At 35.2% G+C, this 27,933-nt stretch overlaps 1 protein-coding gene across 10 annotated transcripts in view; it reads right to left on the bottom strand.

The window, feature by feature from the left end:
- The window catches only part of DOCK9 (dedicator of cytokinesis 9), a 118,002-nt gene that overhangs the window by 27,020 nt on the left and 63,049 nt on the right, over nucleotides 1-27,933 (bottom strand). For 9 of the 10 annotated variants that reach the window (XM_031613746.2, XM_031613747.2, XM_031613748.2 and 6 more), the window contains exons 16-37: nucleotides 27,760-27,839; nucleotides 27,491-27,678; nucleotides 27,300-27,365; nucleotides 26,404-26,496; nucleotides 25,979-26,102; nucleotides 25,485-25,606; nucleotides 23,989-24,075; nucleotides 22,996-23,085; nucleotides 20,477-20,592; nucleotides 20,271-20,340; nucleotides 20,008-20,133; nucleotides 19,807-19,878; nucleotides 13,047-13,193; nucleotides 12,256-12,339; nucleotides 11,462-11,573; nucleotides 9,578-9,756; nucleotides 8,850-8,966; nucleotides 5,861-5,981; nucleotides 4,973-5,106; nucleotides 1,944-2,058; nucleotides 1,669-1,735; nucleotides 199-246 (exon numbers count right to left, since the gene is read on the bottom strand). In XM_031613746.2, the coding sequence (XP_031469606.1) occupies nucleotides 199-246; nucleotides 1,669-1,735; nucleotides 1,944-2,058; nucleotides 4,973-5,106; nucleotides 5,861-5,981; nucleotides 8,850-8,966; nucleotides 9,578-9,756; nucleotides 11,462-11,573; nucleotides 12,256-12,339; nucleotides 13,047-13,193; nucleotides 19,807-19,878; nucleotides 20,008-20,133; nucleotides 20,271-20,340; nucleotides 20,477-20,592; nucleotides 22,996-23,085; nucleotides 23,989-24,075; nucleotides 25,485-25,606; nucleotides 25,979-26,102; nucleotides 26,404-26,496; nucleotides 27,300-27,365; nucleotides 27,491-27,678; nucleotides 27,760-27,839 (2,358 nt within the window). Of the gene's footprint in view, nucleotides 1-198; nucleotides 247-1,668; nucleotides 1,736-1,943; nucleotides 2,059-4,153; nucleotides 4,328-4,972; nucleotides 5,107-5,860; nucleotides 5,982-8,849; nucleotides 8,967-9,577; nucleotides 9,757-11,461; nucleotides 11,574-12,255; nucleotides 12,340-13,046; nucleotides 13,194-19,806; nucleotides 19,879-20,007; nucleotides 20,134-20,270; nucleotides 20,341-20,476; nucleotides 20,593-22,995; nucleotides 23,086-23,988; nucleotides 24,076-25,484; nucleotides 25,607-25,978; nucleotides 26,103-26,403; nucleotides 26,497-27,299; nucleotides 27,366-27,490; nucleotides 27,679-27,759; nucleotides 27,840-27,933 lie in introns of all 10 variants that reach the window. The other variant, XM_090129402.1, reaches the window with a different exon arrangement.

Below are 27,933 nucleotides of genomic sequence, written 5' to 3'. Positions count from 1 at the left end.
TGGTATCTGCTTCAGAATTGTTAATATAATGACCAATTACTTCAAATTGTTATGTATAACTTTACAATAACATTTCTACTCCCATATGATTTATTTGTAGCAGAGTTCTGCGCCCATCATTACTTTTAGTGGATAAAGTACTGTACAGGCTATTATTCTTAGTAGACAATACAGCAATATTTAAATTCCACACAGTACCTGGCTATGTATCGTTTTCCCATGTACTGGAACTGATGTAAGCATACTCTACAGAGAACACATAAAAAGTCAGAAAAATAACACAAAAATCCTTTATAAATTTATGTTCAGTGGAATTACTCAAATTTTTGTTGTTGTTGTTGTTTAACTTTAAACTCTCATGCTATGAAACTTTATCTCTCCAACCCTTAAAATTAGTTTCTAGTCCCCAGCCAAGAATAACTGATTCAGGTCCTCTGAAATCAATCATGAATGGTTGCTGTTTTAGTCAAATCAGGATTAGTATAAAAAGAGCACACCAATCTCAACTTTTCTGCATCAAAACATCTAGTATGAGTCTTGCAACGACAAGCTAGAAGGAATCAAATAATGAAAAAACAGAGCACATTAGAAAATTATTAACGCCCAGTTCAAATGTTACGTCACAAAATCATAGAATGGTTGAGGTTGGAAAGGACATTTAGAGGCCATCTGGTCTAATTTCTGTGCAGATGTGGCACTTGGGGACAATATTTGCATCATTCGATCTTAAGGGTCTTTTCTAACCTAAATTCTATGATGGGAATTTTATTTTGTTCTGTATTCCTTAAACTGATACTGTGATGGTAATCTGAGATTACTGATCAGATCAAAAACTAATTCTACCTTGCCCTTAAACAAGAGGCCATTAAGGGAAAAACAATGTTCACTCATTTCATACAGTTTATACCTCATGCTTTGGTCTACTACCTGTGCTCATTTACCTGCTCAGTTCTGTTTCCAGTACAATCAATATAATGCCATCTGTACTCAGTGGCTGAATTAAAACGCTATTTGTAACACATTTCTAAAATGAACTTTGAGTATCACATTACATAACAATTAATTACCGATATTACAGTGACTGAGCCTGTAACAACTGAAATGAAGAAAAACAGATCAATGAAACAAGACATGCAGAAAAGCTTCTGTGATGTACCACTTCCAGTCAACAGCACTATCCTTGTTTTCTATTTATCAGTCAGTTCTCATGAATAAATGATACTTCATGTGGATAGGCTGAAATGTAGCAGCTAATAAGAAATAATGGATTCATCATATATTTTGTTTCCAAGAGTTAGGAAGACAATTAATTTCCCTTTGTTTCCAAAGTTAATTGATTCAAATAATTTTCATATGCAACCACATCATCCCACAAGTTTGCATTACAAGATGCATTTGAATGCAGGCAAGTCAACAAGACAGTCCATTCCACTTGCACAAGCAATGAAATTTTGAGTACTACTTACTGTTTAGGAACCTTCTGAAGTCATTTTTGGAGTTGGACAGACATGCAATTGTGCACATCAAGTTAAGGATTTCTAATCAAGACTTACTATGATATTGCTTTTCAAACAATAAAGAGTAACACATATACATTTATGTCCATGCTCAAGATTTTAACAGCACAGCAAAATGTATGATTTTATGATAAACTCAAAAAAATCTTACTCTGTAATTGTGAAGAAGTCCATGAGTTCAGATTTTGTAGCCTTGTTCCAATAAGTAAACAATGCGTCTAGGAAAATGAAAAATATGAAAAACAAGACAAAGGCTGTAAGCAGAAAAAAGCATTAAGTGGAGAGTTAGAAAGCTGTTCTTGGTTTTCAGATAATTAGGATCTCAATAATCTAAAAATGGCTTGTGAGGTTTCAAAAGATATTAAGTCACGTACATAAATCCAATACATCATTACATATTTTTGAAAAATAGGTGGAATTACCTACCTTCTGACATACTTCTCAAGATATGAAGGAAACACATGAGCAGACTCTTGATCTCTGCTTGGTCAAGTTTGTCATATCGAACTACAGAACTTCCTAAAGTGCTGCTCTGTTGGTTCTGAAAAGAAAATAAACAGTTTGGCTGAAAGGTTCCTAAACTGATAATGAACTAACATGTTTTAAATTGCCTTATTAATTCCTGCAACAGAAAAAGGATGGAGACAAAAATGTTTTATGTAGAGATAGTCCTCTAAAACACACACGGTACACATGAAGTATAGAAATTAAACCTCTTTACTTTTGGTTATTTTCATTTCCTTCTTTGCACAAATTTTCTCCCAAGGAGGACGAGTAAGAAAAGTTACCTAACAGTGACTGTAACCTGAGGCTTGCCCTTTTTGCTTAGTGTAAATACTTTAAAAATACACGCTGTTAGGCAACACATACATGCTTCTTTGCTTTTGAAGATTTTACGCTGAACTGCAGGCAGACCTGGCTCCACAGAATTCTACTAAAAAATGAAGAATTCCAAAGGAAACATACATATATGGAAATAATGTGAATAATGTGCATTCTGCATCTACTAATAAATAATCTGCCTTTGCCTTAAAAAACAAACAAACAAAAAAAAACCCCTTTCCTCCCTTTGTAAAGTCCCTACACTTGTGAGAAGCTACTCTACAATACTCAGTACTGAATAAAATCACAAAATTTGTCCAAAAAGAAAAAAAACAAAAACAAAAAAACCAAGCATGACAGCTTGACAACTTTCAAAGTTTACTGCATAAAGGACTACAAAAAGAAAAAAAAGTAGAACTGAGAATATAGAAATAGAGCTATTTGTAAAACAATCATTTTTACACAATCAAGTGTTATAAAATTCTCAGTATGAAGCCAAATGTTTTTATGTAAAGGATATATTCTGCCCTTTTCATTGCCTAATTCCTCCCTTTCAATATGAGTCCACTTATCCCAGTGAAAGATGAACCAGCCATTTAAACTATTTTCTGGAAAGTTAATGTTCTGGTATAATTGACTGGTGCAACAGTTTCTACATAGAAGCTTGATAACGTTGGACTCATTAACTTTTTAAGGACACATACCAGCATAAGAGGTAATCCTTTATATCAACATTAGAGAAACAAGGACAAAAATGAAAATAAAAACATAGACCTGTGGGAGAAAAGCACTTGGTTTCTCAAACTGAGTTCCAATACCTCAAGGGCAGAATAGTCCTTCCAAGAACTTTCCTCACTGAAAGCAAGAGAAATGCTAATCCATGACACTTTGCACAGGCATCAATTGACTACTGAACTCTTTGTGATGTTCCATGTTTCTAAAGCAATCTATGCAGTCTCTCATATACTAACCACTGTATGCAGTGAAACCACATGATGTTATAATAATACTAGACAGAAATTACTTTGATTTAGAAGGAAGTAGACACCTGCATAAACCTGAACACTCCTGATTCTAAAGGTCCCACAAATTGTTCATTTTAAATAAATATAGTATCTCTAGTGAATAAGGAAGTACTACTGTATTGTTATATGCAAACCAAAATAGAGCAGGCAATTAATGGGTGACAGAACAGAAAGTGATTTTTGAGTTTCTAGCAAATTCTTTTTCCACAAGGCTAGTTCTACAGGTTATTCTGAATGAAAATTAAGATGAAACCAAGCAATGAGCAAAAAAATTTGAAGATACATGCAGTGAACAGCTGATCTAACAGAAATTTTGGAAAGCAATGACTAAGAAGCCAGAATTAAGTATTATTCACACAAGATATTAGCAGCATGCAAAACAATAACTCTCTATTACCTAAATTGGCAGACCAGAGTAGAATTTTCAAAGGATTCTGACTCCTTTGAAAACCCTTTTAGCAAAAACACTGCACATTAGTAATTAACAACATAAAAACTAGGTAATGAATGACAGTATTGCCATTCAGCAACAGCACGTGTCCAAGGCATTTCTGTTAAAGAATGTCAAATAAGACATATTTATATTAAGAAATATATGACTCAAATTCAGCTAATAGTTAAACTAATAGTTCTGACAACTAAATTACATAAATAACTATGACAGGTTTGGTATGTGGTTGCTTTGTATGTATTTGCCTTAAGATTTAACTGTTGCAAAAGAAGTGGCAAAACTATTGATCACACACTTCACTCAGAAGCTTAACTATATGAAGCACAAAAACCAAATACTTCTTGTAACTGAAGAGAGAAAGCAGCATGCATAATTTTCTCTGGCAAAACTGGAATTGTCAGAAGCGAAAAATCCATAGTAACACGGTTTTTCTTTGCAGGGTGAGAATTTTCTTCTTCTCCTCCATTAGGACGCATAGCATGAGCAGAGTGCCTTCTGAGAAGCTTCTCTCTCTGCCACACGAAGGCATGTCAGGGTCAAGGGAAAAAGTTATCGTGTTGTGACATGCACAACAAGATCTAAGAAAATGAAATGTGATCAGCATAAATACAAGCTCTAGAAAGACACGACTGAATAACTCATAGCTACCAGAACGAAAACTCCTACTCTGTAACAGGTTCCAAGTGAAATGCTTTAGAAAAGTCAAACTAATATAAGTCACTTAGAGAATTCGCAGTAATTGATTTAAAAAATGCATATATTACATATATTGTGAGTTGAACAGATAGAGTGATGACCACCACAAAATCTCGCATAACCAGAGTTCAGTTCTCACAGGCAACATTTAATGCTCTTAACCTCATTCCCTTATCTAAAGGGAAAAAAACAAGTGCTTGCTCATGTTTCTAAATTGAAAATCAGATTGCATTTTCTGCAGAACAGCTTAAAAAAAAACACTGTTAGAAGAGCTCATATGACACGTGTTTCTCAAAAGAAAATGATAAAATAAAAACTTCTGAAAACGCTGCTCTGAAGTTTTTCTTGAAAGCCCAGTCCCAGCAGAGATAACAAAAGTTAACTTGAAATTTCAGGAGTACACTTCAGCAGGCGTTTTTTTTTGTTTTGTTTCTGAGGGGTTTTTTTGTTTGCTTGTTTACCTTGTCAAGAGAATTGCTTTTGTCACTGTGTCTTTCAGGAAGACTGTTTCCTGAGTCTGTACTTATAAGAGAGCCTCTTGAGTCAGCATTCCTCACACAATTAATATTTGGAGTTGAAGTGGTATATGGAGAAGCTAAACAAAACAAAATGTAAAAATCTCAAACAATGCATATACTGTAAAAAGTCACTCTACAGTCCAACTTCTAAACCCCCTATATATGTATATATATGTATGTATTTCTTAAGAAGACAAATAATTCCATCTAAATACCTCTGATGAAGATCAATTGATATATTTTCAGCAGAATATGTACGTATATATATACACACAGATCCATGTAGAAATACATGCAGATGTATCTAAAAGCAGATCTATCACTACATACACACATGAAGGACATTTCTGTGAAACTTTCTCTTCTTAATCTTTTTTTAATTGACTAGTAACTGATGCAACTAATTTGAACAGATAACAATAAACAGAAAAGCAAGTAAAAAAAGAGGATAGCCACAAGTATGCACACTGAGCATTCCACACAGAGGTGGTCATTTACAAAACCATGCATCATGGCACTCTTGCTGTAAGTGACTAATGCTAGTCTTGTTTTTTATTTCTCTGCAGTCTGTGGAGAATTACCAACTTTGATGAGGGGAAAAATTTTTTAAAAAAGCAGTTCTTTCCAAAAACCAGCTTTACTTTCAAACAGCAAAACAAAATAAAATAAAAATCACAAACACATCTCATTTGCAGACTAAATTCTGGACCGCACAGAATAACTGACTGCATTAGGGTTCCATACAAGTGCACACTCAAAAAGCAGGACAATTACTACTAGTAACAAAAGAAATTTTTTTTCTTTTTTAGTTTAGTTTTTTCAACTGCTTACCAATGCCAGAGATAACACCAAACAAATCTTTAGGAAGGTTATTATCCAATGTGTTTACTGTTTTTTGTGGTGTTACTAGCTGATTCGCAGTTGGCAAATTAAGCCCATCATCCTTTGCACTCTGCTTGGGAAAAAAAAAGGAGTAAAGGAAGATATGATTATTGTTTTCCAACATTATGGGTATAGTTAGTAATACATACTTTATTTTCTAATGCAGGGTTTACTATATAGAATGACAGAATCATAACAGCCGGAAAACACATCTAAGATCTAAGATCTAGTCCAACTGTCAAAACACCATCACCATTCCCACTAAAGCACGTACCTGGGTTCCACATCTCCACGTGTCATGAACACCTCCAGGGATGGTGACTTCACCACTTCCCTTGGGCAGCCTGTTCCAATGCCTCACCACATTTTCAGAGAAGAAATGCTTCCTAATATTCAAATTGAACCTCCACAGGCACAACTTGAGGCCATTACCTCACAGCCTATCACTGTTACCTGGGAGAAGAGGCCAACCCCCCACCTCGCCACAACCTCCTTTCATGTCATTGCAGAGAGAAATAAGGTCTCCCCTGAGCCTTCCCTTCTCCAGACTGAACACCCCCAGTTTCCTCAGCCACTCCTCATAAGACTTGTGCTCCAGACCCTCACCGGCTTTGCTGCCCTTCTCCGGACACGCTCCAGTGCTGCACTGTCCTTCTTGCAATGAGGGGCCCAAAACTGAGCACAGTTCTCTAGGTGCAGCCTCACCAGTGCCAAAAACAGGGAAATTACTACCTCCCTGCTCCTGCTGAATGCACTATTTCTGATACAAACCAGGAAAACATTGGCCTTCTTTGCAACTTGTGCACACTGCTGATTCTCATTTAGCTGACTGTCAACTAACACCTCCAGATCCTTTTCCTCTGCACATCTTTCCTGCCACTCTATACCAAACCTGTAGCATTGCCTGGGGTTATTGCGACCAAAGTAGAGGACCCATCACTTGGTCTACTGAACCTCATATAAATGGGCTCAGACCATTGCTCCAGCCTGTCCAGATGCCTCTGTAGGGCCTTCCTACCCTAATGCAGATCAACACTTTCTCCCAGCTCAAGACCTTCCCTGATACCAAGGTCAGGCTGATAGGCCTGTAGTTTCTGATCCTTCTTGTAGATGGATGTCACATTCACTAGCCTCCAGTTGTCTGGAACCTCCCTGGGTGATGAGGACTGTTGATAAATGATCCAAAGTGACTTGGACAGCTCTCTCCCAGTCCATAGACTTGGTGGAATAGCAGGTTGCTTTTTCCTCTCCAACTATGGAGGATTTCTTTTGCTCCGTATCCCTGACACAGGGCTGTCTACCCTGTGGATAACTGTTATGACTATTAAAAACAGAAGCAAAGAAGGCATTAAGTACCTCAGCCTTTTCCTCATCCTTGGTGGTAATGTCCCTAATTGCATCCAATAAAGAATGGAGATCTTCCTCGCCCCTTCTTTTTTTGTTAATTAATTTGTAAAAGCACTTTTTTTTTTAAATCTTTCACAATAGTGTGCAGATTAAGCCCCTGCTGAGCTTTTGCCTTTCTTATTTTCTCTCTGCATATCCTAATAACATTCATGTACTGTTCTTGAGTTGTCTGCCACTCCATTCAATGATAGTAAACTCTTTTTTTCCCTGGAGTCTTAGCAAAAACATCCTGTTCAGCAGGCTGGTCTTCTCCCACACTGGCTTGTTTTAAGGACACGTGGGGACGGCCTGCTACTGTGTATTCTTGAGGAATGTCAAGCTTTTGTGGAACCCTTTGCCCTTCAGGACTGACTCCCAAGGGATTCTCCCATTCTGAAGCTCCAAGTCTGCCCTCCGGAAATCCAAGGTAGCAGTTTTGCTGACTCCCCTCCTGAATTCACCAGTAACAGAGAAAACAATTATTTCTTGGTCACTATGTCCAAGTTAGCTTCCGACCACCACGATTCCTACCATTTCCTTCTCTGCTTGTAAATAGCAGGCCTAATGGGGTCCTTCCCCTAGTAGGCTCTCTTACCATCTGTTTCAGGAAGTTATCTTTCGCCCACTCCAGGAATCTCCTGGAATATATTCCTTTCTTACTTAATTTCTTAATATTTCTAAATACTTAATATCTATGCTCAAAAAGCATGGAATGATATGTTCAGATACTTCCGCAAGTCTGAGATAGCCTCTAACTTAAAAGATCTCAGCAAATACTGAAAAAATGATTATTCCATACGATTGAGTATTCCACTGTAATACAGACAATTCCAAAAGACCTAGATTATTTTTATTTTAAACATTCATTTTTTTGTTTTGTTTAGGCACTGTAAGTTTCTCTTTCTTAACGGGCAAATGGTACACAGCAAAATATGGAAAAAATAAAAATAAACTATTTAATTATTAAATTTCAGATTCAATAATTGTGTACAACTATAGCATTTCAATATACTCCTGTTTGGTTTTGGGGTTTTTAATTTGGTTGGCTTTTTTTTTTTTTTTTGACACTTCAAGAACACTATTCCTTCAACTTCTTTAGCTGCTCTTGTTAGAGCAGACAAAAAGATGCACGAGGTCTAATCCTGTGTTATCTGTAGTTGTTAACAGAATGATAGAACCATACGCCAGAGATACAGAAATAGCAAGATGTTATATAGTATTAAAATCAAATGACACTAGAAACATTCTGTGTTAGTCTGTGGCCTGACATTCTACAAAACCCTTCACAGGTTCAACTGAAGAACAAGTTATGATGCATTTATTGAATGTAGCCAACAATGATGTCCTGCATAACTTAGCTGGACCAGAGGAAGGGCAATCAAAATCATAAAATGTAACTAAAATTTTGTATTCTAGTGAAAAGCGAAGAAAACAAACTCCAAGAATTCTGAAACTTATGGAACTTTTTCCTGAAAGTATGTATTATTTTATATACATGTTACCAAGAAATTATGATAAAAATAATCAGAATCAAATAGAAATGGTCACTCACATTACTGGAAGGATTAACGGGAAATGGAGACACATCTTTAACATTGATTCGTTGGACGTTTTCTATAAGCAATCCAAAGAGTGGCAAGTACATAGTGGCTATTCGTGCCTGATGGACCTAAAAACAGTTTGAAAAGAATGTTTAATAAATATTTGTTAAGCTAGAGTTCACACTTATAAGCTTCTGAGTGGAAAAAGTAATGGTCATCTCTGTATTCACTATAATTTGATCGACATGTTTTATTTATTGTTTCAATATAACACAGAAAAAAACCTACAGTAATATGATTTCAGCCAAGACTAACCAAGTAATCTTATGTCAGCTTGATAAACTCATGACAGCATTTTTCTTATGTTCACTTTACCAGTAGTAGATGATGTAAGACAGTTGTCAAGTATTAAGAGCTAGCACTTAATGAAATTAAGAGCTTTAACAATAGTCGTCATATATCTAAACATAATGGTTACCAAAATATATCAAAAACAGCTATCAAAATATAATAAATAAATGTAATTGTTCTAAAAAGATGCCTTGTGGTCCTCTTTGGTAAAAGTAATGGGCATGCAAATTGTTTTTCCTACAATCACCACGCATTTTCATCACAGATGCAGTCTGAACTCAAACAACATGGCTGCAAATTAATAGGTTTTGTGAAAGAAGAAAAAACTCTCTGAAAGTATGCACACAGTATTTATCATTTTATACCACTAACACAGAAATATACTTACCCTGGAAGCATATCTATCATCAAAAGAATGCTTTATCATCAAATTCTTGAGCACACTAATAGCAATCTGTCGCACTTCTCTGAACTCTTGCAATGCATTTCCCACCTCCCTTAGAAGCAGCCCCACTAAGAAGTGATTCTTACAGAATTCATCTGTCAATGAATAATCCAGCTGAAGGTCTGAAAATAAAGCAGAAATTCCATGTAAGGAATGGTATAATTTAAATATTATATCAATTAACTTAAGGCTAAACACAAAGGTTATTGACAAATTCATGTTCAGACATTTGTATATATCATAAATATTCACATACACCCAGTTAACCAGGTAATTCTGCATTAAACAATTTCAATCTATATTCAATCAGTAGAAAATAGAGAAGTATAAGCATATGAAAAAAATATATATATATTCAAATTACATATTCTTAAAATACTGTCCAATACGCAAGAGTCTTCCTTCTAAGCTTATCATGACCAGTGCCTTATAGCTACATATTAAACTTAAATCTACATTCGTTCACTGAAAAGGCACACAGGGCATAAAGGCTATGAATATCCTATTCTTGGGGAATTTCTTTGTGGGGTAGAAGAAGAATTTAGATTTTATTTTGCAGTTCAGTTCCAAGTTAGTAAGCCTGAAAGGCTGCAAGCCAAACATAGATTAAGCAGTTTTGGATTTCTGTACTGCATTTTTGAGTTCCTTGCTCATTATCTATCTTCCACAACCACTGATTATGAATATAGACGATAAAGCCTGCTAGCATCTGGGATCTTAGTTAATTCATATTTTCTAAGAAAATAATCCCCCAAATTTGCTGTAGATACTAAAAGCGTAAGAGACAACACGTGCCTCATACATTTCAACTGAAGCAATTTCTTCTCAATTTACACAGAAGAACATGAAAATATTTAAATAAATAAGCTTAGAAGTATGTAAATTAGAAGTGCATTAATATAGTAGGCTTTTTTTTTCCAAGTTCAATCAGAAGTACTACATTTTCCAAAAATATTTACATATTTAGTGTCAATTGCAACAGAATTGGGATTAAAGAACATTTTATTGAAGAACTTTTTTACTCAAATCATGACAATGCAATTTTATATCACAAAGTATTTAATATGTTAGTAACTATAAATGTATGCTAATATGTTAGTAACTATAAATGTATGCTAAGTCACATATAGAGATAAGTATATATTATATAGACATAGACACATACAAAAAACCAACAAAGCAGACTTGACAGAGTAAAGTCAAACTGCTACACTTTAGAAGTATTTTATGAAATAAAATAATCCATCTATTTTATGTAGTAAATACAGAACTTAAGAGAAACTCTCCCAATATAGGAATCATGAAATTAGAAAGCACAGGTTTTCTACAGACCTTCTTGAAATGCACACAAGAACCATTCACATCACCTGAGAGCTCTTTTGCTTGGGATACCAAAACAGGGCCAGAAAGATTTCAAATAAAGGTCTTTCATTCTGGCCAAAATCCTAGGTCACCAGGGAACAGGATTGTACTTAACTTTTTACTGTAATCAGAACCTCTGTTTTCTCTAGTCTTGCTGCTCCATTAGGAATAAAAGGAAAAAGCCAAAGACAAACACAAGCTCTATGCTGCTGTCTAGCTCTTACTCCCAAATCTTGTTCTATCACTTTGAAAAAAGTTTAATTACTACTCAAAACTTAATATCAGAACAGGAAAGAGAGACGAGAGTAAAAAACATACTTTATCATATCTTTTAATGAGTTGGTACTTTGTACAGATTATTCTACCTAAACTATTTTCTCAGTTTAAAGAGATTAAAACTTTAGGCTTCCATTTAAAATAGTGACATCTAAGAAACACAACATACATGTCTTTGAAAGAATTTACCTTGGTATCTCTGAACTCTGCCTTTTCCAAATGGCATTGGTAGATTCAAAGGTATGTAGTGCTCATGATTACAGACTACACGGAGAAATTCGAATTTGAATTCAAAAAGTGTCTGCAAAAATAAAGTATAAATTAAACAACTGACACAGTAATTTGATTAACATTATAAAATCAGCTTTCTAACACGAGGTGATTTCTCGCAGTCTTCCAGTGCGAGGGATTAGAGACATGTCAATGTTCTGTAGCTCATCAAATTGTACTTTCAGAACAAATCATACTTGACAGTTGGGTAGTTGAGTGTGTTCTAATTACATTCTATTATGTCCAAATTTATTTGACATATAGCATACTATAACATATTACATGCTGATTTAAGAGAAGTTTGAATTCGCAGATGAAATCCTTTGTACCACTGGTACATGTTCTTCCCACTACAGTAAACTGATAGAAACTTATCAGAAGTCAAACATCACATCAAATGCATCCAACTTCAGCCTTTTGTGTTCATGCTAAAAATTCTTGCTTAGTGTTGCCCACTCTCCTCTCCCTTTTTCTAGAGGGCAGTACATATTCTAGAGTAGTATACATGCTCTATGGTGGTCAAGTTGTACCTGGAGATGGGGATCAAAATATGAAAAAGTGATTCCCTGGAAAAAAAAATTATATAGGCATAGCGTAGAAACTTCTAAAAAACATGCTTAAATGTAGCTAGACATAAATCTAAAGTCTTAATGTAGGACTCTACCCATATCAACAAACAGTTCTTAACACTATTTTGTTTCAAAGCAGAATACCTTCGGATCTCCTGGTGCAAAGCAGCTGATGTAGTTATTGATTTGCTTGAAAACAAAACCTCTATCCATAAAAGTAAAACACCTCTGGGGAAAAAAAAGCAAACAAAAAAAAAGCAAACAAGATAGAAATGATTAAATGTTGCTTCAATATCCATTTACTATGTTTCTGCATTTTACTAGTTAATTTTCTGAACACACTATTGATATTTCAGTCAGTTTGCATATAAAAAGCAAAACAAACTAAGTACATATATACACATACACATACCAAATTTTTCCTTAGAATTCAGAATGTAAACAAATTAAAAATAGAAGAGCTGTTAGAAGATAAGAAATCTATCCTGGTATAAACAAAAATGACACGCCACTAGCAGCTTTATCTATCATTTTATTTCCCATCCTTTTTTCTCTTTGCTGGTTTTTATTGGTTGAAAAAAGAAAGACACTGTAAGCCTGTCCATATAAAATATGTGGAAATAAAACACAACCCAGTGCATGAAGATTTTGTTGGATTAGAGAGTAACAAAGTGATATTTGAATGGGGAAAACAAAACAAGAAATAAAATTTTGATAAAATACAAACTCATTAAAATCAAACTTCTGAACAGATGGCTGTATCAATATAGAAGGCAAATCATACTTCAGTGCATTTTAACCTGACTGTGGAATTAAACTTCAAAGCATTATGCACACTCAGTTCTATGAAAGTTGACTTTAAATTCTTTAAAATCTATGGTGAAACAGTATTATAAAAAAAGTAAATACAAAACCCAAGACACTCATGTACCTACTTTTATGAAGGCAGCAAGGCTATGGTTTGCATTTTTTGAAGCCTCTGGATTGTCTCTGTACTTCTGAGTGATGTGTGGCATTAACATATTGACAACTGTTTCAACTGCATGATGGAAGGAAGCTGAAAACCTTTGGTTTCGCAACAGCTAGTAAAAAAAAATTCAGACGTGCACTTAATATGGCTTATATTGATAAAATACATCAGAAAACTTATTTAAGGTAAGATAAAAAATAACCTGACAAGGAAGGGAGAATGAAAGTTTGCAATATTTTTTTGTCATTATAATTTAAAATAACATTTTCATTAAATTCAAAATCTTCCTAAGCCATTTTAAATGGAGGGGGGAAAAAGTACATTTGGTTGAATGAAAACATTGTATTATTAAAAATTCAAGCAACAAATCTTTTCTGTTTGATGGAAAAAACATATGCATACAATTTGTAAGTGTTAAGTATTAATATTGTTCTATGTTAAAATACTTCTGATAAAAGAAGCTAAGAATAAATGGGAACCTCAGAGTTTTGCCTGTTTTCTTTTGCAAAGCAGTACCAGCTTACTCATGCATAGTAGTTGCATTTTAAGACTCCCTTTTCTGTCACGAAAAACAGATTTTGCTGTTCTGCAACTATATTTTTTGTAATTCCTGTGGACTTCAGCTACTATGGAAATTCTCATTCGTAATTTTTTCTTTCTCCTTCTTATCAGCCACTTCAAATCTCAGCTCTCCAGGCTTCAGCATCTTACTCGCTCTATGTTTCTAAGTTTCCACTCAGAATTGTTTTCCCTTGCTTTTAAGTTCTTTAGCTTCAATTAGCTTACCAGATTTCTTCTACATTCATGATTTACTTGTTTCTGGTGACTGTGTACATTATCTTCATCAATGGCACTGATCACTGAGTTCTCTTCAGCATTTTGCCACTGTAGACCCTCTTTTTTTCTCCACATCTTATAGTCTTCACTAAACTGTATTTTGTCTAAAGGCTCTTAAAAGACTGGTGAGGTGGGGCTGAAGGAGAAGCTGGCTTAGACAAAAGCTGTTTTAACAGTACAGTCATTCTGACTTTTCTTTATGAAAACTGTGAAATAAAAATATCCAAGTGCTTTGAGAACTTTGGTACTTGTATACTGTTTTGAACTAAACTGAAAGTGACACTCCTAGGCAGAACAAGACATGATTAAAGAAGAATTACATAAATCAACAATCATACAATTTGCTCTTTGTGTCTGAACTGTGCTCCAAAGTCTCTGGTTGTATCTTTTTGAAAAATTAGGTTGCCAAATGTTAAGGCTGAAAAGATCCCTGTATAAATATCAACAGCACTCATGAATGATATAACATTTAAAAATTAAATATTTCCGTTGGTAGATATGCTAGTCAATCAATATTTTTGTAAGTCAGCTTTTACTGGACAGTATTTCTTTTTAAATACCATAAAAATCTTGCTATAGAAATAATTTTGCTACACCTGTAAGTGCAGCATTTTATCCAATCTGCTAAGCAGGAAATACAAGAATAGGTTCTGTTTGTTACTTTATCCAATAAGACAGAAAACAAAGCTAGTAAAATAATGTTTGGTATTTTGAGGGGCTCATAAAACAAGAAGTGATGTTTGGAAATGAGAATACTTGCAAACGAGGTGAGCTCTGTTCTTTTTCTTTCACATCACAGAGAAGATGACAGTGAGGTCAGTTCTTAAAAGATGTGATATTTTTTTAACATCTAATGTGGAGTAAATGACAAAAATCTGCAATGAAGTTCACTCCAGCAGGTTTTTTTTTAGCAATGAACCTTATTTCCTAGTCCTGCAGGTGAGGAATGAGAAAGTACAGTGGATGCCCCATCCCTGGAGGCATTCAAGGCCAGGCTGGAAGTGGCTCTGGGCAGCCTGGTCTGGTGGTTGGTGACCCTGCACATAGCAGGGGGGTTGAAACTAGATGATCATTGTGGTCCTTTTCAACCCAGGCCATTCTATGATTCTATGAACAGCAGTTGAGAGCAGTATATAGGAATGCACTAGAATCTAAAAGGTGCATGTTAAGAGAATTTGTTCCTATTATACAACTGAATAGCTCCTATTTGAGGTTTGCTTTTGAAGACACTACTAAAAATAAATTTAAAAAATCAATGAGGTTCCTACACAAAAAGTATACCTGACCCTAAGAGATTCAGTAAGGACATGTACAAGGTGTTGAACTTGAACTTGAGTTGGGGTAATCCCAGATATGTCTGCAGACTTGGAGAAGTCATTGAGAGCAGCCCTGTGGAGAACAACTTGGGAGCAGTGGTGTACTTGCAGCCTGGAAGGCCAACAGTATCCTGGGCTGGATCAAAATAGGGGTGGCCAGCAGGGCAAAGGGGGGTGGTTGTCTCCCTTTACTCTGCTCTTGTGAGCCCCACTGTTTATCAGGGCCTGGGGACCACAGCACAAGAAAGATGTGGAGCTGCTGGAGCGGGTCCAGAGGAGGTCCACAAAGATGATCATAGGGCTGAAGCATCTCTCCTATGAAAAAAGTCTTATGAAGCTGAGCTTGTTTAGCATGGAAAAGAGAAAGTTCTAAGGAGATCTCATTGCGACCTTCCAGTATTTAAAGAGAGCTTATAAACGGGAGGGAGACCAACTTCTTACATAAGCAGGTAGAGATAGGACAACTGAAATGGTTTTAAACAAATGGAAAGAAATAGATTAAATATTTAGAAGAAATTCTTCACTATGAGGGTGCTGAGGCACAGGAGCCAATCCGGTTGCCCAGTGTGCTGCAACCCTGCCCATGCCAGGGAGTTGGAACTTCATGATTTCTTAAGGTTCCCTTCCAAGCCATTCTGTGATTCTGTGATACAGAATAGAAACAATCTGGATCTAAATGAAGTTCAATAGTAAACTGGTACAGCAAGGAGTGTAAACAAATATAAAATGGAAAAATATTTTCCAGTCTAAAGTTTAGTTAGTTTGTTTTAAATTACGTATGATTACTACACACTTCTACAGCAATGTCTATAAGTCCTAATTAAGAAATGCAGCAACATTTTGGTAGTTTCAATGCTGTATAAGAAATTCTCTATATAGGTAGTACCATCTTAGATTTACATCTGTAGAACCTACTAAAATCTATGAAATCACTGTGCTTCTTTATAGAATGAAGACTCTTAAAAAGTGAAAAGTGCCGTCAGTACTTGGATTGCATTTTTGTGGTCTACCTAATTCTTTCTGACAATTTGGAATCATAAATAAAATGAATTAGCAGTCAGTACTTTGAAAATTCATGTTTTTTCACGAGCAATATTTGCTCAGTCTGCCTTACTTATGATCATGCTGTACCAAGTAATCAAATCTATGTATCTCTGGCATCTGTTGCGGACATACTGTTCCTTTACCAATTTGCCTTCCCCAAAATGAAAATCTTGTTAAATTAAATTTGTTCCTTAGATGCATGTGCTGGTGCTCTCCAAATATAATTTGTTTGTAGGATCACATGGGTCAGTAAAAGTTCATCAGCTTTGAGCAGATGAGTCACTTGTGGAAGAAATAAATAATACTAAAACTTTTAGTAATGTGAATGATTATCAATGGTAGCCATGGTAACTCACCACATAAGAGATGCAGATTAATGGAGAGAATACTAAAACCATGGACATTGGTCAAGTCATTCTGAGAAGTGAGTTGCATTTGTTTTCTGTTTGTTTACACAGATTTCTCCTTTAAAAAAGATTATATTCTACCATACTTATCTACCATCTGATTTCAATTTAAAAATATAATCATTCTTGAAAGAAATTTGTAATTAAATTAAGGGAATGGGTTTGCATGAGAACAAGTTAGTGGTTTCTCTGGACCTTTTTTCAAACCAGTGTGCTGTTTCCAAACTTGTGAGGATTTTTGTAGGTCTGTTGGTATCAGGAAAAATTATATATATTCTGTTTAGTACACCATGTCATTGTTTTTCCAGAATATTATGTACCAAACTCAGCATATGTCCTCTAAATATACAAGCTTCACACGTCATGTTTTGAAAAGCTTTCCCAGCTACAATACATTACATAATTAGAAAAATCACATCTGCTCAGAGTTGAATACAAAAAGTACTGACAGGATTGCCAGGTAAGTACCGATGAAAAACCTCCCATTTTTCATTTCATTTTTTAGGCAACGTGGGAAGACTACAAGGATAATGTTCGCCTTTGTATGGAGGAAATTTGTGTGGCTAAAGTTCTGTTAGAGTTGAAACTGGCCAATAGTGTGGGAGACCATAAAAAAAAGGTTGTTTTTTTTTAAAAAAAAAAAACACGAACAAAAGGAGGACCAGAGAGAACATTGGTCTTGATGAGAATGGTCACTTTTTAAGCAGGGACACAGAACTAACTGATGTCACTGTGAGACCTCTCAACTATTTTCCAGCAGTCTTGCAAATCTGGAGAGGTCCCAGTTAACTGGAAGCTGGCAAATACTGTTCAAATTTTCAAGAAAGGGAAGATGATCCTAGTAATTATAAGCCTGTCAGTCTCACTTCAGTGTCTGGTAAAATTATGGAGAAAATTACTCTGAGAGTTATTAAAAAACACGTGAAGGACAGTGCAGTCACTGGTCACAACCAACACGAGTTTGTGAGAGGAAAGTCCTGTTTAACAAGTTAAAGTTCATTTTATGACAAAGCTGATTAAATCATCTAGTTGATTAAGGGAAGCCAGTTGATGTTATCTTTTTGGATTTCAGATATTGCCTCTCACAGTATCCTTCCGGAGAAACTGTCCAGCATACAGATAAACAAAAACATAATAAGATGAATGAGCAATTGGCTGATGGGCCCAAACAGTTAAGAGTAAATGAGTCTACATCAGGCTGGTGGCCAGACACTAGTAGGATTCCCTGGAGCTCCATTTTAGGGTCAGCTCTCTTTAACATTTTCATAAATTACTTGGATGTAGGTATTCTGAGCAAGTTTGATGATGATAATACATTGAGAGGAGCTGCTGACTCTGTTGAGAATGGGGAGACCTTACAGAGAGGTCTAGACAAATTAGAGAGCTGGGCAATCACAAACCATGAGGTTTAACAAGAGCAAGTGCTGGATTCTGCATCTGGGAAGAAACAGCCCTAGCTACACAGAGATATGGTGGATGCAACACTGGGGTGCATTAAGCATGGATTGCTAGCAGGTAGAGCAAAGTGATTGTCCCAAGTGCTGAAGTTCAAGCAGTGTTTGGACACTGCTCTCAGACATTTGGTCTAATTTTTGAGTGGTCCTGTGCAGAGCTGGGAGTTGGACTCTGTGACTCCATGGGTCCCTTCCAACTCAGAATATTCTATGATTCTATGATTTTAGTTCCAATATCATCTTTTAAATTATACAATTCTAATTCAATACCAGACATCTCTGGAAATTTTCACCATTAAATAAAATGAATGTTTTCTGCTTTATCAATTATTCATTTCCATTTAATTTATTAATTAAATAATATAATTAATTTAATATAATTAATTATAATAAACTCAAAATACACTGCGAAGAAACAAGAATGAACAGAGGTAAAAACTCCTTCTTGAGGGAACATCAAATCAGTACAGGAAATCTAAATTTGTAGATTCTGCTGTCTCTGAACAGATACCACTGAAGCAGAAAAAAAGAAGGATATCTGAATAATTTGCTCAATTTGGTTCAAATTAACAGCATTTCTGTTGACTAGTAGTGGACAAGTTTTGTCTTTTTGCTAGAAATCACTAGGAATTTCCTAACAGCTGTTCAGTTAACACATGAGCAAGAAGTCTGATATCTTAAATCCAAAAGGATTCACTACACTACGTGCACAGGTCTCTTGTGCATATATTTGTATTTTAAAAAATCCTAAGCAAGATACTTGTCATAGTTCCCTAGAGAGTTTATTTGAAGCCAGTGATAAAGGCTTACTCTGTCAAAAGATATGTCAATCTGTAGCACTAGCACCACCTAAATGTCTTGCTCCCCTACCCAGCTAAAGACCTATTTCTAGATTAAACAGCCTTAAAATACAAGGTTTATGGTCTTAAACTACATTTTCCACTGTACTCAGAGTTGTTTAATACCCGAGCTACAATGCAGCTCACAAAGAGCACCACATATTTTTGGGTAGCTGTAAGGGAACTTGAACTGGTGATTGAACACCTGGTGAAGAGATGTAGCTAGCTCAGGGAGCACAGGCAAATTGTTTGCATCTGTGCTCTTCAAGGACCAGAAAAGGTAGACTCAGGAGCTGCTCTGGGCTTGCATAAGGGCCAGTAGCTTTTGGATCTAGGATGCTTTCTGAGAAAGAATGTTGTGTAGTCAGAGAGCCCCTTCACCAGTTGCGTGAGTTGAACTGTTCTTTCTGTTATGACTATTGGCCTACCAGTGAAATACATTATTTGGTATCACCAAGAACCTATCAGAAGCAACTTTACTTCCTTGGGAGCAGAACAGCACTGCTTGCATCAAAGTTAATAGTGTTGACTACCACTTCTGAAGTCGCTGCGCCATAAATATTAACTGATCTTACTAAAAGGTCTAGTGATTTATGAAGATTCCTCTAATATATAGAACAAAGGACTTCTGTCCTTTATAGTTCCTACATATCCCTATAAATTTTTCTGTTTTCTCTTCCTGCTTTGCTCTCTCTGTCTCTCTCCTTTTCTTACAATAGAAACTATATTTTAAAAATCTTGTCTTCTAATATGTAGTAAGAATATGATTAAAGATGACTCTGTATACATTGCTATTAGAATAACTTCATTTTGCAGAAGTTGACATACCTTGACTTTAGAGTTTTCTATCAAATGCTGAGCCATTGATTTTATCAGAACTTCAAAGAAAAACCATGAATACTGCAGAGAAAAGAAAATATTCTGTAAAATTGCTATATACATTGAACAATTACTTCAACACAATTTGTTCCTAATCTTCAGTTATGATCAGATGAGATCATACAGTAAAAAATATAGTTCAATATATACCTTAAGTAGCTTGTTGCTTGTAAGGAAGTCAGCAGATGGCTTTAGAATTGTTGTCATTGACTTTGTCAGTTCTTCATGTACTGTCTTATATTCAGAAGCAACATAGGGTTCAGCTTTATAAGCATACTTTGGGAGGAAAACAGAACAGAATAGACATACTATGAAACAATTCAAGTTAAGCAGGGGCATATATACATATATACACACACATAACTCCTTTTAGAGTTTATTTACTTTTAACCGACTTTTGAAACTTTGCCTACCTTGACATAAGACCTTAAGTAGCTATCCAAGCCTTCTTCATGACACTGAGCAACAATATGGATAATGACCCTAAATGGAAGTTGGAAACAAAAACCTAGTAAAATCTCATAGAACTGTGATTGCAATAGCAAAAATGTTATTCAGTTATAAACTTGTGATAAGCCAGTCATCATTTAAACTCTGTGATGTACTTCAAATTCTTTACCTTGTCACATTGACTGCAACTTCCTCTTGGGTTGCTCTAGTAAGAACCCTAAACAACTGGTTGAGAACAGTTGGCAGGAAAGCTATCATCACATGGCCTTCCATAGCGTGAAGACTCTGAAAGAAAGCAACAGTACTGTCACTACCTTGTAACAGGGACACTAAATCACAAGTTCTGAAACTAGAAAACTTACTGTAAGTCTTCCAAAAACTGTGTTATTTAGTGTTGATTACTTGAAATACAATTATGTAGAAGACAAATGAGAAGTTTCCAACATAAATGTTTGGTAAATATTTTCAATGTTCAAATAACTTGAGTTTCATTAAAAACATTTTTAGAAATGTTATGTCAACTTTTCTGTTTACATGCATACTACTTAATGTTCTATTGAAATGAATAATTGCATAACACAGCAAGGTTAAACCTACACTCTAACATAATTTGCTGTTTCATCCACAAATGCAGACACTTAGCAAATAGAAATTCCACAAACATACAAATTGCTTACCTGTCACTGCATTACCTGCAGTGATAACTGCAATAGAAGTTATACGTGTTAGTCGTTCTAATTTGTCTTGCTATAAAGTCCCAAACTACCTAATTCTGGAAACTAGAGACTGGTAACTACTAACAATTCAACTTCTTCAAGATATGTTGTCCATTTTGCATATAGACAAATTTAAGAGCAGAGACTCTTCGCAGTACCTACAGAAGATGATTTCACTTGGAAATCCTCTGCTTTATATCACATGCAACACGTCTGGATGATTGTCTACACTATACAAGACAGTATATGGCAATTCATCCTATACAGTTATATGCAACAAAATTTTCTAGAGTTAAAAGTCTGTTGGGAGCAGGGGGGAGGCACGTTTGCTGAACATGCATATGGACAACATATTTGAAAAAAATTCATGTATTGTTAAGTAGCTGTTTGTCTTTGAATGTTTGCCTACGTGCACATTCAGGACTTGAAGCAGTCTTCCTTCCTACAAGCACTTAGATTTCTATTGGAAACAGCAGCTCTGCTCTGCATTATCTTTTCTGTAAGCTTTGAATGTCAGTACAGGGTAAACACACAAATAGAATTTCAGATCACACTTTTGTCCAGAATGCAGACCTTTTTGGGTAGGGTGTTGTTTTAAATAGAATTCTACCAGAAGTTGACTTGTAAGCTGATGATGCCTTTGATTATCCAGTTACACTGAGATGGCTAGTAGCTGTGCCCCTTTGATATCTCTGGCAGCTGTGCAGGAACTTCAACAAAATACATCAACTTCTGAGATATTAAGTGATGTTTGGACTCATAAAATATGAAGGAGAGCATACTAAAATCTTGAGTCAGGTGAGTTTCAGAACTTCTAATCAGAAATGTTAGATGAGTTTATGTAAAATATTGTTAGGGAGTGGAAGAGCAGATAGAACAAACAGAACAGTTCTACTGTCCTGCAACTCAGCCACTCTACCAGTGGCACAATATTACTGACTTGGTGGAGGAAATAAAATGCTTGCTATTTAAGTTCTCTGTGTGTAAAAGTAAAAAGTATCTGGGCCCCTGGGAGGCCCAGCTAAACAGAAATTTGGCCTGCAGGAATTGAGGATAGCAGTAGTTTGTATTTACCACAGAAGATAAAGGTAGCAGTGAACAAATGCAAGTGGAACGAAGTCAATATGATGCATAATCTAGTGATGTGGAACACATTCATACTGTGCAGTGAGAGCATCCAGGAATTTGATGACAAGCAAGAGGTTTAAACAAACTCTGCTGTTGCAATATTCTGACCCAGAGATCTTGCCAAGACATGATCTAACCAAGGCACTATACACCTTTGGTAGTACCTGCTGCCAGGTATAGTGTCCTGAAGTCTTAGGGAAGAGAAGATTTTGATGTAACCAAGATCACAAAGCAAATACAGTTGAAGTGGTGTACCATATTCAATACGTTAAGTTCTTACGTAAGTGTAAGAACACTTATGTCTAGTTTATGAGCAGATGGTATTTAATTACACAAACAAACTCTTGTGTCTAAGAAAACCAGGAGTTACTTGTGATACCTGATGTGATTTTAAGATGACTGAATTTGGGATTCCACACTAAGAACATGGCCTACTTGGTTAAGATAAAATTGCTGTGGGAACCCTGTATTCTGTTGATCTAATCTTAAGAGAACTATAGACATGACACTTGTGACCTCCTAAACAAAACTTAAAAAAAAAAAAAAAACAAAAAACAACAACAACAACAAAAAAAACACAGTTACCAATTCTTCTTCATTCCCATGTTTGAATTAATTTGATAGCCATTGGTATTCTGAAATTATCAGCCATAATGCTACCCAATACCATCTCATTTCCTTATGGTTTCATCTTATAATACACGTTCATCTGGTCTAGGAAGCATCTTTTGCTCTGCCCATACTTGCATATTCCATAAATGAGACCCAGATAATGTCTGAGGCTCCTAGGTTTTACAAAGGTATAAATCAATAGTATAATCTGTTATCCTCTGTCATTTTATACCTTAAGATATTTTACAAGTTCGGTTCCTAGTGCACGAGCTCCTGATTCAGTTTTCTGGCAGTACTGAAAAAAATTATGCAAGTGCTGGTCCTGAGAATGACAAAAAAGAAACACAAATTAAACAGTATTTAATATTGCTTTCCATAAATCTCAACAGAACACATTAGAATGTGTATATATATAAATCCATATAGGTTTATATAATTTTGGAAGCCGTATCTAAGTGTGCTACTCTGAAGACTTTGTCTCCTTATAACATTGATTGAGCACAACTCCTGTGAAGTAAAGCTGAATTAGCTGGGCTTGTTCGGCCTGGAGAAGAGAAGGTTCTGGGGGGAACCTCATGTGGCCTTCCAGTACTTAACCGGAGGGAGACCAACTTTTTATATGGGCAAGTAGTGATGGGACAAGGGGGAATAACTTTAAACTGAAAAGGGGAGATTTAGATTACATAAAAGGAAGAAATTCTTCACTATGAGGGTGGTGAGGCACTGAAATAGGTTGCTCTGAGAAACTGTGGGTGCCCCATCCCTGGAGGTGTTCAAGGCTAGGTTGAATGGGGTTGTAGGCAGCCTGATCTAGTGGCTGGCAGTCCTGCCCATGGCAGAGGGGTTCCAACTGGGTGATCTTTAAGGTCCCCCCAGTCCAAACTATTCTATGCGTGTTTTTAAACACACATTTCCCTCAATTTTGATAATCTATTTTATGAGTAGTCATAACAGGACTCATTGCTTTGCAACATGCCACTAAATATCCTGCAGACATCTACAACCCCTCATCTAACCAGAAGACTCAGATTGGAATGGTTGACGTTAAGCAACTGACTCACACTTCTTAAAAATAGCTTCAGTTCAACATTTGCTGCTTTTCGCAGCTGATGTGAAAGAAGGAAACCATACAGGCAGTCCAGGAGGCAAAAAGAGTAAGACAGCAGCATATTGAATTTAACAATCATACATAATTCCTAGAACTCTAATTTGTTTTGTAACTTACCTGAGTATACACAGTTGACACTAGATGAGTGGATATTTTTAACAGTTGTTTGCCTCCATCTACCCATTTAATTTCAGGACCAGAATGCTGAACACAGACATGTAGAAGTAAAAAAAAAAAAAAAAAAAAAAAAAGCAGTATTACTAGAGTAAGACAGTGCTTTCTTATAGTGATACAATTTTTTTCTATACAGGTTGAAATGTGTACAATGAATAAGTCATTAAAAAAAAAAAAAAAGGAAAATTATGCAGGCAACATTACCTAAAGCATTTATGAAACTCGAATGTTATTTTCTTTGTTTTGGGGTTTTTCTTGTTTATTTCAAGTCACTGTGGTTTCCCTATTGGCCAACAAAATTACTTTTAAGTCCTAGAATTCATGTTTCTCCTAAAATTGTGCAGAGAAATTTTTGGCTACAGAGAAACAGCTACTAGTTTTCTGAGAAAGTAACTTAAAAAAAAAAATAATTAACTATTGACATGGTTTAACACAGGTCACTGACAGGTAGCAGGCAGTGCTTCCTTCCCATTCCATTTGCAAAGAACTGAGAATGGCAAGGCTCAGCTGTAAACCCTGATAATCAGAGAGAGACTTTACTGCTAAAATTATGGCTAATCATCTATGTCCCAACCTCCTACACATGGACGTGAGCAGAGATGAACAGCAGAGGCATAAAGAATAAATATACCTACAGTATGAAAAGATGAAAGATGTGAAGACATCAATGGCTGGAAAGCTTACAGTAAATTTAAAAAGGAAAAAGTGGCAGAATAGGAGGAGAGCAGCACATCTTGATTTTAAGCCTCTTCCTCCAAAATGAGTCAATTTTCTATCTGCATTTCATTCACTTAATCAATTCTTCTACCACATTTTACATTTTGTATTCTTCTTTGTTTTGTTTTTATTACTATTAATTTTGCAAGCTTTCTGCTTTGAAAAATACGACCATAAATTTTACTAGTGAAGTATAAAGATCACAAAAATTAAGATGTGAGAATAATACTTTTTCAGGAATAAAGGACTTACTGAAAGGAGACAGCATGAAATGCTAAAAAAAATTTAGTAAAGGACTTGAGATTATTTGCATATCTTCATAAACTGAAAATAGTTTAATATACTTAAAAATTACTAACTTTAATTATTACTACAAAAATGAAACTAACCCATTTCCTAAATACACCAGCTGAACAATAACACGCGTAATCACGTAACACTTTAAATTAAAAACTACATTAGGGCAAGTGGATTCAAATTCTTTTAGAAATCAGAATTTAGTCACAAGTTTTGTCTCCAACTTGTGTTTGAGAGGTTAGGTTTTTTTTTTGTTGAAGTCAGATGTGTAACTTTGGCAAAACACTCCATTTCAATTATAAAAGAAATAAACTTCCACTAGAAAGTGAATTAAAATATTATCAGACTCTGGAACTACAGTTAATCCTTCTCACCATGTTGTTTATTTGGTTTTTTTTAATAAGAGCAATTTTATATACCCATACCTTTCCAACCCCCACTTCTTGATAACTGAGATAGCCTGATGGAAGATTTGCTGACACTGGAATGTGTTGGTCATTTGTCACCACTCTTCCATCTTTTATTAGAGGAAGCCAGGAATAGCCAACTATGGAACACAAAGGAAAAATCATTTTAAATATGTTATGAATCTGTTATATAAATCCTTACATACACCTCTGATATGCAATTCGTAAACCAGAAAAAGTTAGCCAAATATCCAGATGAACTGAACTCACATCATTAGAAATAATTGAAAAGGCAAATAAATTGTCAGTATGAGTTTGAAAATATTTTCACATTGTAGGCATTCGAAAATATTTAAATCAGAAAAATACTTAAAGAAATCTTTCAGTCAATAGAATATAATCAAAAAATATCACATAGATCAAGACAAGAAAATCATAGCTTACCAGATAAACATACATATTGCATAAAATCTCCCCAGTAAGTACTGAAAGTAAACCATTAGCAGACACACCTTGTGTTTCAACAACATCTTTCTTCTTTGTACTCCCTTTGCTTGAATTGTCACAGCTGACGTGGTAGAAGGTGAACAACAAATGATGCTTTTCATGCAACTGAGTGGGCAACTCTATTTTAATCTGAAACACAAAGAATCACAACCTTTGTGTAAGTCTAGAATAGTGACAGGTCGTACTGGTTGCACAGTCCACCATAGAAGAATTTTCAGTTTCTATGTTATTTGAAGCAAGATTCAAAAGTTACACATATAAAACTGGCAAATTTTTATTGCAGTAAAAGATGGGGGGGGGGGGGGGGGGAGAGGGAGGGGATTCTGATTTAACTGAAATCATTAGCAAGACCTTCATAATCCTCAAACCTTTTCTAGTATTTTTGAAACTTCCATAACACAGTAGAAATGACTTGAGAAAGGTAATTTACCTCATCATAAAACTCTGGATTTTGGTGGTGATGCAAAACAGCAGCAAATGCACTTCTAGTAAATACTGGTCCACCTGGTCTACCATAGATACACTAATAATAGAAAAAAAAAGGAAAATCTCAGAAATGTTTCACCTAGACTTTGAAATATTATACATTGCATTGCAATCTTAAACAAGATTTAGTGTTTTGTAATGTAATTTTTATCTATCAAAATTACTGATCTTTAAAAAAATAATCACAGGTTTAACATAGGCATGTACTAGCAGTAATTAAGACTCAGTGAGTTATCTGTTCTAATTCATCTCTTTTCAACTGTGAAATTTCAATAAATGTATTAAACATGAAATTAAATTGCTATGAAATTGACAATATGAAGGATTGAAGCACTCATGATTTGGCTGGAAAAAAAAAAGCAGGTCATTTGAAAAATGCCTGACTTTCATTCTTGTTCCCTTTGCAAAGACATAAGATTAGGTGTCCTGTAGCCTGCTTGCTGTGCAGCAGAGTGAACACAGTGGTCTCACCTCAGAACTCCTATGTTTTTCCTACTTTCTTTCTTTCAGGGACCTACTTGTATACGCTGTGGTAGCTCAGTAACAAATAGGGTTTGGTTCTGTATTTCATATAAAGCTTACTGTTTTGTATTGGAATAGGCAAAAATCATTTGTTCACTATAATTTATTTATATCAACAAAAACTGCAAGAATAAGTAAATGCTCTTCAGTAGTTTATTTCAAAATCAGGCAAGTCATATAGAAGTTACTTCTATGCCAAATGCAAAAGAAAGACAGAAAGCTGCTATCTCGAACAAGATAAATCAATCAAGTCTTATCATCCTGCTTAGCTAAGTCTTCTATATTTTCTTTAATCAGTCACAAAAATGAAAGACTAACCTTTAAAGGCAAAGAATCCTCTTCATCAGAATCCTTGAACTCAATGCATACTGCAATATTTCTAGCCTAAAGGAGTATTTGAAAACAAGAACTCAAACACTTCATTGGAAGGATCATCAGAGAAATATATTACATAAACAATCTTAATCAAACTAGAAAAAATAATACAACATAAGTTTGCCTATACTCACCTTTGCAAAAGACTTTTGACTGTCATATTTCAAGTGCTTTGGATAAACATAAAGATGATTGTTGTAGATAGTGAACGGCTGAGTGTGTTTTGGTATACAGGGAACAAATTCCTCTATTTCAAATGTTATTGGTGTCTTGGTACTGCTTTCAAACTGTTTCATGGGAATGTATGATGAATTTACATAATCTGAAAATATATCAAAAATCACTATAAAGCTGAAGTGAAAAAAAATTGAATGTCTATTTAACAGGATTTATTAATACTTACTTGAAAAATCTGGTGACACATTATCAATTGTAACATCCAAATTTCCTAAAATAACAGGAAGCTTGGCCATCTTTTCAGGTCTATAGGAATGGAGAAAAGTAGACAAAACACACAAAAAAACAAAGTTGGGCTAAATATGCAAAGCTTTCAGAAATGCCAGGAAAAAAAAAAGAT

This window comes from Phasianus colchicus, chromosome 1 (assembly GCF_987193195.1).
Source record: "Phasianus colchicus chromosome 1, bPhaCol1.hap1.1, whole genome shotgun sequence".
Lineage (NCBI taxonomy): Eukaryota > Metazoa > Chordata > Aves > Galliformes > Phasianidae > Phasianus > Phasianus colchicus.
Note: the sequence above shows the minus strand (reverse complement) of the source record. Positions and strands in the feature narration are given on the sequence as shown.